General features: G+C 37.6%; 1 protein-coding gene and 1 long non-coding RNA gene across 2 annotated transcripts in view; one reads left to right on the top strand and one right to left on the bottom strand.

Moving 5' to 3' along the window:
• Window positions 1-7,406, top strand: part of CPQ (carboxypeptidase Q) — a 531,872-nt gene extending 524,466 nt beyond the window's left edge. Inside the window, exon 8 of the mRNA XM_003268337.3 lies at window positions 6,925-7,406. Coding sequence (XP_003268385.1) covers window positions 6,925-7,088 — 164 coding nt within the window. The 3' untranslated portion in view covers window positions 7,089-7,406. The remainder of the gene's footprint in view (window positions 1-6,924) is intronic.
• The window catches only part of LOC115830693, a 518,787-nt gene that overhangs the window by 202,294 nt on the left and 302,912 nt on the right, over window positions 1-13,581 (bottom strand). The gene's annotated exons all lie outside the window — the stretch shown is intronic.

Here is a 13,581-nt window from a genome sequence, read left to right as displayed (position 1 = left end):
AATACTACAAACACCTCTATGCAAATAAACTAGAAAATCTAGAAGAAATGGATGAATTCCTCGACAAATACACCCTCCCAAGACTAAATCAGGAAGAAGTTGAATCTCTGAATAGACCAATAGCAGGTTCTGAAATTGTGGCACTAATCAATAGATTACCAATCAAAAAGAGTCCAGGACCTGATGGATTCACAGCCGAATTCTACCAGAAGTGCAAGGAGGAACTGGTACCATTCCTTCTGAAACTATTCCAATCGATAGAAAAAGAGGGAATCCTCCCTAACACATTTTATGAAGCCAGCATCGTCCTGATACCAAAGCCTGGCAGAGACATAACCAAAAAAGAGAATTTCAGACCAATATCCTTGATGAACATTGATGCAAAAATCCTCAATAAAATACTGGCAAACCAAATCCAGCAGCACATCAAAAAGCTTATCCACCATGATCAAGTGGGCTTCATCCCTGGGATGCAAGGCTGGTTCAACATATGCAAATCAATAAATGTAATCCAGCATATAAACAGAACTAAAGACAAAAACCACATGATTATCTCAATAGATGCAGAAAAGGCCTTTGACAAAATTCAACAACCTTTCATGCTAAAAACTCTCAATAAATTAGGTATTGATGGGACGTATCTCAAAATAATAAGAGCTATCTATGACAAACCCACAGCCAATATCATACTGAATGGGCAAAAACTGGAAGCATTCCCTCTGAAAACTGGCACAAGACAGGGATGCCCTCTCTCACCGCTCCTATTCAACATAGTGCTGGACGTTCTGGCCAGAGCAATCAGGCAGGAGAAGGAAATAAAAGGAATTCAATTAGGAAAAGAGGAAGTCAAATTGTCCCTGTTTGCAGATGACATGATTGTATATCTAGAAAACCCCATTGTCTCAGCCCAAAATCTCCTTAAGCTGATTAGCAACTTCAGCAAAGTCTCAGGATACAAAATCAATGTACAAAAATCACAAGCATTCTTGTACACCAATCACAGACAAACAGAGAGCCAAATCATGAGTGAACTCCCATTCACAATTGCTTCAAAGAGAATAAAATACCTAGGAATCCAACTTACAAGGGATGTGAAGGACCTCTTCAAGGAGAACTACAAACCACTGCTCAATGAAATCAAAGAGGATACAAACAAATGGAAGAACATTCCATGCTCATGGGTTGGAAGAATCAATATCGTGAAAATGGCCATACTGCCCAAGGTAATTTATAGATTCAATGCCATCCCCATCAAGCTACCAATGACTTTCTTCACAGAATTGGGAAAAACTACTTTAAAGTTCATATGGAACCAAAAAAGAGCCCGCATCGCCAAGTCAATCCTAAGCCAAAAGAACAAAGCTGGAGGCATCATGCTACCTGACTTCAAACTATACTACAAGGCTACAGTAACCAAAACAGCATGGTACTGGTACCACAACAGAGACATAGATCAATGGAACAGAACAGAGCCCTCAGAAGTGATGCCACGTATCTACAACTATCTGATCTTTCACAAAGCTGACAAAAACAAGAAATGGAGAAGGATTCCCTATTTAATAAATGGTGCTGGGAAAACTGGCTAGCCATATGTAGAAAGCTGAAACTGGATCCCGTCCTTACACCTTATACAAAAATTAATTCAAGATGGATTAAAGACTTACAGGTTAGACCTAAAACCATTAAAATCCTACAAGAAAACCTAGGCAATACCATTCAGGACATAGGCGTGGGCAAGGACTTCATGTCTAAAACACCAAAAGCAATGGCAACAAAAGCCAAAATTGACAAATGGGATCTAATTAAACTAAAGAGCTTCTGCACAGCAAAATAAACTACCATCAGAGTGAACAGGCAACCTACAGAATGGGAGAAAATTTTTGCAACCTACTCATCTGACAAAGGGCTAATATCCAGAATCTACAATGAACTCCAACAAATTTACAAGAAAAAAACAAACAACCCCATCAAAAAGTAGGCAAAGGACATGAACAGACACTTCTCAAAAGAAGACATTTATGCAGCCAAAAAATACATGAAGAAATGCTCATCATCACTGGCCATCAGAGAAATGCAAATCAATTTCTCAATAGATGCAGAAAAGGCCTTTGACAAAATTCAACAACCTTTCATGCTAAAAACTCTCAATAAATTAGGTATTGATGGGACATATCTCAAAATAATAAGAGCTATCTATGACAAACCCACAGCCAATATCATACTGAATGGGCAAAAACTGGAAGCATTCCCTCTGAAAACTGGCACAAGACAGGGATGCCCTCTCTCACCGCTCCTATTCAACATAGTGCTGGAAGTTCTGGCCAGAGCAATCAGGCAGGAGAAGGAAATGAAAGGAATTCAATTAGGAAAAGAGGAAGTCAAATTGTCCCTGTTTGCAGATGACATCATTGTATATCTAGAAAACCCCATTGTCTCAGCCCAAAATCTCCTTAAGCTGATTAGCAACTTCAGCAAAGTCTCAGGACACAAAATCAATGTACAAAAATCACAAGCATTCTTGTACACCAATCACAGACAAACAGAGAGCCATCTCACACCAATTAGAATGGCCATCATTAAAAAATCAGGAAACAACAGGTGCTGGAGAGGATGTGGAGAAATAGGAACACTTTTACACTGTTGGTGGGACTGTAAACTAGTTCAACCATTGTGGATGTCAGTGTGGCGATTCCTCAGGGATCTAGAACTAGAAATACCATTTGACCCAGCCATCCCATTACTGGGTATATACCCAAAGGACTATAAATCATGCTGCTATAAAGACACATGCACACGTATGTTTATTGCGGCACTATTCACAATGGCAAAGAGTTGGAACCAACCCAAATGTCCAACAATGATAGACTGGATTAAGAAAATGTGGCACATATACACCATGGAATACTATGCAGCCATAAAAAATGATGAGTTCATGTCCTTTGTAGGGACATGGATGAAACTGGAAACCATCATTCTCAGTAAACTATCGCAAGGACAAAAAACCAAACACCGCATGTTCTCACTCATAGGTGGGAATTGAACAATGAGAACTCATGGACACAGGAAGGGGAACATCACACTCCGGAGACTGTTGTGGGGTGGGCGGATGGGGGAGGGACAGCATTAGGAGATATATAGCTAATGCTAAATGACGAGTTAATGGGTGCAGGAAATCAACATGGCACATGGATACATATGTAACAAACCTGCACATTGTGCACATGTACCCTAAATCCTAAAGTATAATAAAAAAAAATAAATAAATAAATAAAAAATAGAACTAAAAAAAAAAGAAAAAAAGAAGCTTGATCTAATGGACTTACACAGAGCACTGAAAGCACGTTCTCTTCAAATACACATGGAACATTTACAAAAATGCATCACATACTAGGCCATAGAGCAAACATCACAAAATTCAAAGAATCTGTATCATACAGCCAACATTCTCTAACAATTAAATTAGAAATCAATAATGAAAAAAATAACTCAGAAAACTTCATACTTCTGAAAATTTAAAAACTCATTCTAACTCATGAGTCAAGGAAAAAATCAAACCAGAAATTAATAAATATTTAGAACTGAATTGTCCTGAAACTACTAATGGAAACTGGTGAGATACAGCTAAAGCAGTATTGAGGGAAGATTATAGCCTTACTGCTTATGCTAGAGACAAAGTACATCTGCAGAGTAATAAACAGAGTGTTTAACTCCAAAAATTAGAAAAAGAAAAGCAAATACATCCAAAGAAAGGAGGAGTGAAATAATATAAGCATAATATAAACTTAGGAGCAGAAATCAATGGAAGAATAACTACTAAATAATAGAAAGTATCCAAAAAATGAAAGTCGTCATCTTTTCTTTTTCTTCAAATTATTAATAAAACTGACAAACTGCCACCAAGATTAAAAGAAAAAAACAGAGAAAAACACTGATAATCAACATCAAGAGTGAAAAAGAGGGCATCACTATAGATGCTGCAGACATCACCTAAAATTAAAAACAGGATATTACTGACAACTTCATGCCAATTATTTTGAGCATTTAGGCAAAAATCACAAATGTAAAAAAAGACAAATGTAATTTCCCTAGTTAATTCAAGAATAAGTACAAACCCTGAATAACCCAATAACTATGAAAGAAATTGAATCATTAGTTAAAATTGTTATCATAAAAAAAGCATCAGATTTTGATGGCTTTGTTAAAAGTTCTACAAAATAACCAGGAAATAAATAATTCTAATCTTACACAAACTATCCCAGAATGTATAAAAAAAAAGAAGGAAAACCATGTTATGAATCAGATACATCCTTGATACTAAAACTGGAGAGCCACAAACAGAAAATGTAGGTTTTTCAAAATGAAAATTTACAATAGCAACAAAATATATAAGCCATCAAAGAAAGAAAACGAACAAAAGGTATGTAAAACTGTTATAAAACTTTAAAGACGTTAAGAAGACAAATAGAAACATATATAAACACACTATTTTCACAGATAAGAACACAATATTCTAATAAAAAGATGTTAGGTTCCCCCCAATTTAAAATAGATATTACCACAATTCTGATCAAAATCCAAAAATACTTTTGGAGTATATTTAAATGATTCTAAAATTTATCTGAAAGAGCAAATGGTTCTGAATAATCAAAACACTCCTGAAGAAGAAGGAAGAGAAAGTGAGGGAATTTGCCCTAACAGATATCAAGGATTCTAAAGTAATAGCAATTAAGATAGTGTGGCATTGTTGCAGAGATAGACAAATAGATCACTGAAACAATTAGAAAGCCCCAAAATAAACATATAAGGAAACTTAATATGGCACAATCAGTACTGCAGATCAGTGGGGAAAGAGGATGTACTACTAATCAATAAATGTTTCTAGACAATGGAAAACTGAAAATAGAATCCTACCTCACACCCAACACAAAAATCATTTCCTATTCTGGATGGGTGGTGAACTTAAAAATGAAAATAAAATATTTTTAAAATTTAGAATAGAATTTCAGAGGATATCTTTGTAATATTAGGGTAAGGAAGGACTTCTTAAGACATAAACAGTATGGATCTTACAGGAAAAGATTCATAAATCCAACTACATTGAAAGTAAAAACACTTATTCATCAAAACACACACTAAACAGGGTAAAGAGATGAGCCACAAACTGGGAAATAATATGTACAAACTTACTAACAGAAGAGTAGTGTCTAAATTATGCCAAGAATGCTTACAAGTCAATAAGAAAAAGACAAATCCATTGAAAAATGGGCAAAATGCATGAACAAGAACTTCACAAAAGAGAAAACACACATAAATGACCAAAAAATCCATATGTAAAAACATACTTGATCTCACAATTAGTCTCACTTTTAAAACTGAAAATGAAATGTTAGCATTTCACACTCACCAAATTTACAAAAATTAGTTTGACAGTATCAAGTGCTGTAGACTACGTGAAGCAAGAGAATGACTCATATACTAACAGTGTAAGTGTAAATTGAAAAGGAAAACATTTTGGAATTGCATGGTAAAATTGAACACACACATACTCTATAGCCCAGCAAACCACTCCTACATTCAAAGCCTTGAGAGTGTTGGTAGCAGCACGTAATAGAAAACTGGAAACCACCTAAATGACCATTGTTGGTAAAATGGATAAATAAATACAAAGAGGTAATTTACTGCAATAAAACATGAAAATACTACAACTATACACAACAGCATAGATAAATCTGATATACATTTGAATGGAAAAAGCAAGCTGAAGAAATATATCTGGAGGATATGGTTCAAAAGTAGGCAATATTAAACTGTATCTGTACATGTATAATTGTTATATATAGTCATATACATATATGTGGTAAAGTATGAAGTGGTAAAACTGTAGAAAAGCAAGGAGTGATTAAGAGGCAAGACAGGATAGTGGGTACCTCTGGAGGGAGGAAAAGATCTGCAATGGGCAGGGGTGTCATAAATGGGTCTCCAAGATACTGGTAGTATCATTCTTGCATTAAATTATGGACATATATGTACTTATTATTTTCACCCTTTATAATATACATTTATGTTCTGTACAATCTTATGTGTGTATGGTATATTTCACAATAAAACAGTCAACCAACCAATCAATCAAGCTAGCTAGAGGCTAAAGAACTGCAACTGGAATCCATAAGATGGGTCTAGTAGGTTTTCAAGGATAAATAAGAGACAGTGAAGTTTCTCTGAGGCTATGATCCATGACTGAAACTAGCAAAAAGCTTCACACTTGAATGAGAAGAAAGCTTTGAAGTGGGGCAGAGACTCCTGCTGGTGCCCTTGGAGGTTGCTGGGGATGTTATGACTCTAGGAAGTAAATGGATGATTTGAGAAGGAAAACTTGAACAAAGGGGTATTGACTTTCTTTTATATCCAGGAAGGTACATAATTTGCAAACGTGCAGATACAAAGAAGATACTGTCTTTTTATAAATATGAGGCATTTGTCTCAGTTACTTATACAAATAAAAGTTTATTTTCCCTTATATCACAGGAAATCCAGAAGAAGGCGGTGCAGAGCTTGTTGAGAGAGTTAGCAATATTTTCTAAATGCAGGCTACTTCCACTCTGCCATTTTTAGTTTAGGGGCTTTTTGCCCCATGCAGCTCCAAAGTTCTCATCTGGCTTTAATGTAGCATTAGGGGTATTTTCCCAACTCTTTGTCAATGAAGTTAAAGGCTTTTCTAGAACTCACCCACAGCCGGCTACTCACATCATAGTCATCAGAATGGTGACACATGGGCATTTCTTGCTGCAAGAGAGCCTGGAAAAGTAATTATTTTGCTATTGCAGACTGTATAATAGGGGCAGGCAAAAGTGAAGGGGGAGAGGTGTGTATTCAGCAGTGTCTGTCAAAATACTCCACTAAGAATTCTTCCTCTTTTATCCCCAGGAGCCAGTCTACTCGATGACTTATACAAGTATTTCTTCTTCCATCACTCCCACGGAGACACCATGACTGTCATGGATCCAAAGGAGATGAATGTTGCTGCTGCTGTTTGGGCTGTTGTATCTTATGTTGTTGCAGACATGGAAGAAATGCTGCCTAGGTCATAGAAACAGCAAGAAAGAAACATTTTCATGCTTCTAGCCAGGAATCCTGGGTCTGCAACTTTGGAAAACGCCTCTTCACGTAACAATTTCATCTAATTCATCTTCAAAGCACAACTCTATTTCATGCTTTCTGTTATTATCTTTCTTGATACTTTCCAAATTCTCTGATTCTAAAAAAAGGAATCATTCTCCCCTCCCTGCCACCACATAGAATCAACATATGGTAGGAATCATAGTGGGGGCATTTCTTTATATCACCTCTTAAAAACATTCTTTCCACTTTAAAAGTAAACACTTAATAAATTTTTGGAAGATCTCTGATTTTCATGTGTTCACTTATGAACATTAAATATGAAAATATTATGGTTTATCCCAGTACTTTGGGAGGCCGAGGCGGGTGGATCATGAGGTCAGGATATCGAGACCATCCTGGCTAACACAGTGAAATCCCATCTCTACTAAAAATACAAAAACTTAGCCGGGCATGGTGGTGGGCGCCTGTAGTCCCAGCTACTCGGGAGGCTGAGGCAGGAGAGTGGTGTGAACCTGGGAGGCAGAGCTTGCAGTGAGCCGAGATTGCACCACTGCACTCCAGCCTGGGCGACAGAGCCAGACTCCATCTCAAAAAAAAAAAAAAAGAAAATATTATGGTTTATATTATTTATTGAAGGAGTAGAAGAATTGCTCAATTTTAGTATGATCATAATTGAATATATGGAGGCATTTGACTTTCTAATTTGTATATTTTTATATTATGTGAATTTTTTAAATGAGCTTTAGAATGTTTTAATTTACAGGAAAAAAGGATATTATCATTTGGGGAAAAAAATCAAGAATGTATAATTCAATTGCCTAATTAAAGATAAGTACTAGGATCTGTCACTAGATAAATAATAATGCAATTTTGCATTTATGTTTTGTATATTTTACACAACATTTCCATGAAGTTGGGGCTTATTCACAATTTGCTGATGACGTGGCTGGAGCTCCCAGAGGCTCAATAATATTTACAGAGGCATCTAGAGCAAAAACAGTAATCCCCATCCTCTCTGGAGCCAATTTCTACTATTCTTCCTCACACAACATCCAATATTCAATAAAAATTACAAGACACACCAAAAAAAGAACAAGAAAAAATAAATTTATTGTCAAGAGATAAAGCAATTAGGAGAACAAGACTAAGAGATGACCTAGAAGTTTGAACCATCTGAGGAGTTTAACCTAACTATGATGATTATGTAAAAGGTCTAGTAAGAAAAGTGGACTGCACACATGAACAGGAGAATTTCAGCAGAGTTGGAAACCATAAAATGGAGTCAAATACAAATGTTAAAAAATGCAATGTCAAAGATACAAAATTTTTTTGTCAGACTCAGCCAATTGGACAAGGCTGCAGAGAGCATCAGTGGACTTGAATATAGACCAATAGAAATTATCCAAAAAGAGAAGAAAGAGTAAATAAAAAAAAATACCAGAGTGAATCATCCAAGAATTGTGATACAATATCAAGTTGTCTAATATATGCATAATTGGATTTTCAGAAGGAGAGGACAAAGCGTCAATTGTATTAAGATAATAAAATGATTGAAAGACAGAGTGGGATCTTTCATTTCTGATGAAGTAGCACACCAGTACTCTGACCCTTACACTGAAGATGACTAAAAATGCTAGATAATATTTGAGAAACATCTTATTAAATATATGAATGAACTGATTAACAAGAATAGTAGACAAAAGACTAAGTATTGGAAGACTATATACCAAGAGGTACATAGAATATTTTTGCTTTTAAAAGGTTTTTAAACTTCTAAATATATATATATACATATGTGTGTATGTGTGCATGTGTGTGTATTTTTTTTTTTTTTTTTGAGACACGGTCTAACTCTGTTGCCCAGGCTGGAGTGCAGTGGTGCGATCTTGGTTCACTGCAACCTCCACCTCCCAGGCTCAGGTGATCCTCCCACTTCAGCCTCCTGAGTAGCTGGGACCAAAGGGTGCTAAATTTTTTTGTGTTTTTTGTTTGTTTGTTTTTAGAGATGGGGTTTCGCCACATTGCCCAGGCTGGTCTTGAACTCCTGGACTCAAGCGATCAGCCTGCCTCAGCCTCCCAAAGTGCTGGGATTACATGCATGAGCCACTGTGCTCAGCCTTAAAAATATCTATATTTTTTAATTCCAATAGCTTTTAAGGTACAAATGGTTTTTGTTACACGGATGAATTGTAAAAGTGGTAAAGCCTGAGATTTTAGTGCACCCCTCACCCAACTAGTGTGCATTGTATCCAATATGTAGTTTTTTTATCCCTCACCTCCCTCTCACCCCCCCTGCTTCTGAGTCTCCAATGTCCATTGTAGCACTCTGTATGCCTTTGTATACCCACAGCTTAGCTCCCACTTATAAGTGAGAACAGACAGTATTCAGTTTTCCATTCCTCAGTTACTTCACTTAGAATAATGGCCTCCAGCTCCATCCAAGTTGCTGCAAAAAACATTTCGTTCTTGTTTATAGCTTACTCAGCAGTGTTCCGTGGTGTATATGTACCACATTTTCTTCATCCACTTATCAGTTGATGGGCAGTTAGGTTGGTTCTATACCTATTCAACTGTGAATTGTGCTGCGATAAACCTATGCATGCCAGTGTCTTTTGATATAATGACTTATTTTCCTTTGGGTAGATGCCCAGTAATGGGGTTGTTGGATAGAATGGTAGATATACTTTTGGTTCTTTGGGAAATCTCTATACTGTTTTCCATAGAGGTTGTACTAATTTACATTCCCACCAGTAGTGTGTAAGCAGTCCCTTCTTACCACATCCAGTCAACATCTATTGTTTTTTGACTTTATAATAATGGGCATTCTGGGGCCAGTCATGGTGGCTCGTGCCTGTAATCCCAGAACTTTTGGAATGCAAGGCAGGAGGATTGCTTCAGTTCAGGAGTTCAAGACCAGCCTGGACAATATTGTGAGAACTTTTCTGTACAAAACATAAACATAAAAATAAATTGGCTAGGCATGGTGGCATGCATCTGTGGTCCCAGCTACTTGGGAAGCTGAGGTGGGAGGATCTCTTGAGCCCAGGATGTCAAGGTTGCAGTGACCTGTGATCATGCCACTGCACTCCAGCCTGGGTGACAGCAAGACCCTGTCTCAGAAATAATAATAATGGCCATTCTGACTGGAGTAAGGTGATATCTCATTGTGGTTTCAATTTGCATTTTCTTGAGAAATAGTGATGTTGAGCATGTTTTTATAAGTTTGTTGGTCATTTGGAGATACATAGAACATTGAACAAGCTTTCTCTTTGAGAAAGTTTAAGGAATGTGGTAAACTTAAATTCCATTCAGAGATCAGGAGACTGTAGACAAATTCCAGATTCTGCCACATTAAGGATACTATAGAACTCCAGCAAAAATGAGACCCCAAAATATTATACCTCAATACAGTGGTGAACAAAAATAACCCTCAGGTCTGCAAGGAAAGTTACCATGATTGAGTAAAAGCTAAGTAGAGGGTCTGAAGAAATTCCCACTTATAAAGTTACAGAAAATATTAACTCAACAAAAAGGGGGAAAAAACAGAATCATAGCATTCTGAGCAAGAGCAAACAAAAAAAGATAAAGAATTAACCCACAGTGTCCTCTGATATTGGAATTTTTAGGTTAAAATTATTTAAGCTATGTCCATTATTTCAAGGAAGTCAAAGAAGAGTTTGAAAGTAGAATAGAGAAAATGGGACCATAAGAAAAAAATGACCAAGCATATTGTAGAAAGAACCAAATAGAACTTTAGGGAATATAAATTATACTCAGTGAAATTTTAAAATTAGGGGACAAATTTAACCAATTTAATGAGAGAGTTAATAAACTGCAAGACAATAGTGATGAAATTTATGAGAACTTAGCACAGAAAGACAAAGAATGGAAAATATAAATGAAAGGTTAAGAAATATGAAGGACAGAGTTATATTGTCTAATGTGTTTAATCAGGGTTTCAGAAAAAAGAAAATGGGACAAAGAATTATCTGAAGACATAATAAATCAAAATTTTCCAGAAATAATGAGATACACAAAATCAAGAAACCCAGTGAATCCCGAACAGAATAAATAAAAAGATATATTTTAGAGAAACTACAGACCAGAAGAGACAAAAGAAGCTCTTTGAAGAAAGAAGAGATGGACTATCCTGAAAAAAGCAACAATTGGACTTTTAGCTAACTTCTTAACAGCAACAATGCAAGCCAGAAGATCTTCCACATGCTGACAGACAACAATTATCAACCTAACCACTCTGTGCTCAGGGAAAATATCTTTTGAAAACAAGGACAAAGTAAGGATGTTTTTCAGATTAAAAAGTGAAAGAGTTGGCCAGGCATGGTGACTCATGTCTGTAATCCCAGCACTTTGGAGGATGAGGCAGGTGGATCACCTGAGGTCAGGAGTTTGAGACCAGCCAGGCCAACATGGCAAAACCCCATCTCTACTAAAAAAATACAAAAATTAGCCGGGTATAGTGGCACATGCCTGTAATCCCAGCTACTGGGGGGCTGAGGCAGGAGAATCACTTGAACCTGGGAGGCAGAGGTTGCAGTGAGCCAAGATCATGCCACTGCACTCCCGTCTGGGCAACAGAGTGAGACTCTGTCTCAAAAAAAAAAAAAAAAAAAAAAAAAAAAAAGTGAGAGTTTACTACCAGCAGGTCTTCACTAAAGGAAATTAGAAAAAGTGTCCTTTAGGCAAAATAAATTAAATGATTGTAGAGTGGACACTAATATACAAGAAGTGAGGAGATTGGCTCCAGGCCAAAATCAAAATCTGTGTGTGACTTTCCAGGCCTGACTTTAGGCATTACAAAGGCTTTGCCTGGCAGGCCTACTGGGAGAAAGCTGCCCTCTTGATGTGGTTTCATTGTGTCCCCACCCAAATGTCATCCTCAATTCCCATGTGTTGTGGGAGGGACCTGGTGGGAGATAACTGAGTCATGGGGGCAGGTCTTTCCTGTGCTGTTCTCATGATAGTGAATAAGTCTCATGAGATCTGATGGTTTTATAAAGGGGAGCTTCCCTGCACAAGCTCTCATTTGTCTGCCACCATGTGAGACATGCCTTTCACCTTCTGCCGTGATTGTGAGGCCTCCCCAGCCACGTGGAACTGTGAGTCTATGAAACCTCTTTTTCCTTATACATTACCCAGTCTCAGGTATGTCTTTATCAGCAGCATGAAAACAGACTAATACACCTCCCCACAGCTGACTTAGTGCTCTGCCAGTGGGTTACAGTTTTCCAGAAGGAGCTGCAGTCAAGGACTCAGGCCCCCTAGGGCAGCCACCCATTCCTCACCCAAACACCTCCATTCAAGGCCTCCTTATCTTACGACCAAGATACTTTCATCCACTCTGACCCAGTACTTTTCTAGTTCTAGACTTCCCCCGCTCCCTTCTGTCAGTCCCCTGGACCAGAAAATGTCAGGAGTCATTTGTTTAGGGCTCTTTGGTAGTGAGATGATTTTCCCTGTCTGAGCTGATTCATCTGACCCTTGCCTACTGCCATTCCCTGGGGAAGAAATGGAACGTTAGGAAGCTGGTGCTTATTTTTGCCTCTTGTTTACACTATCTCTGTAAGTGATTAAGGCTTGATTGTTACTTTCAGTTTGGCTCATTGTTCTGACTGACCACCTAACCCTGGCTGCTGGACAGAAATTAAGAGCAAAGAAAGTGATAACCATTTTAAACAAACATGGAATAAATAAAAATCACAATAATAAGGTGTTATTTGAAAAGAAAACAAGATGGAAAGAATATATTTCACTGGAATAGCATGTGAATAAGAAGTGAAGTTACTGGAATTAGTGTTCTAAGGTCCTTGTGAAGCCGCCTTTGCAAAATTATAACAGTAAGAAAAATCTGACCTAGTTGACTCCATCTCACTTCTAACCCCAAGCTGTCCTTGGTCATTCCTGGACACAGGCCAAGATAACTTTGAGAGGAATTTAGTTTATAGTTTAACTTAGAAGCAAGAATGATAATAGTCCCTCCCTGAAACTAACCCTCTCCCTGTTCAATGGCTGAAATTGCCTTTGGAAGACTAATGAAAGGCCACAAGATTAGGATTATGGGAGAGGCCCAAGTTCTGCTAAAATGTAGGCATAGTTTCTATAATTTCTTACTGCTCAGGAGTCATGTGGCCAGAGGTCCCAAGATTTATAACTTCCCCAATTGCTTCTACAGGTAACACTATTGTAGAACCTAAGACTGGGGAGTTTTTTTTAGATGTTTTTCAGACTGATCCCACCTGGACTCATGACTCAGCTGGTCCTGTGGCTCTGCCCACAGGTGGCCTCACTGCACAAGGACCATCTTCCAGCACCCCTGTGATGGCATTCCCAACCAATCAGCTGCACCAATTCCCTAGTCCCCTGCCCACCAAACTGTCCATAAAAACCCTAACCTCTGACCCTTCAGGGAGACTGATTTGAGTGATAACTCCAGTTCTTCTGCAT

This window comes from Nomascus leucogenys, chromosome 16, assembly GCF_006542625.1.
Source record: "Nomascus leucogenys isolate Asia chromosome 16, Asia_NLE_v1, whole genome shotgun sequence".
Taxonomy (NCBI): domain Eukaryota; kingdom Metazoa; phylum Chordata; class Mammalia; order Primates; family Hylobatidae; genus Nomascus; species Nomascus leucogenys.
The sequence above is the reverse complement of the archived record's forward strand: the minus strand, read 5'-3'. Positions and strand labels throughout refer to the sequence as shown.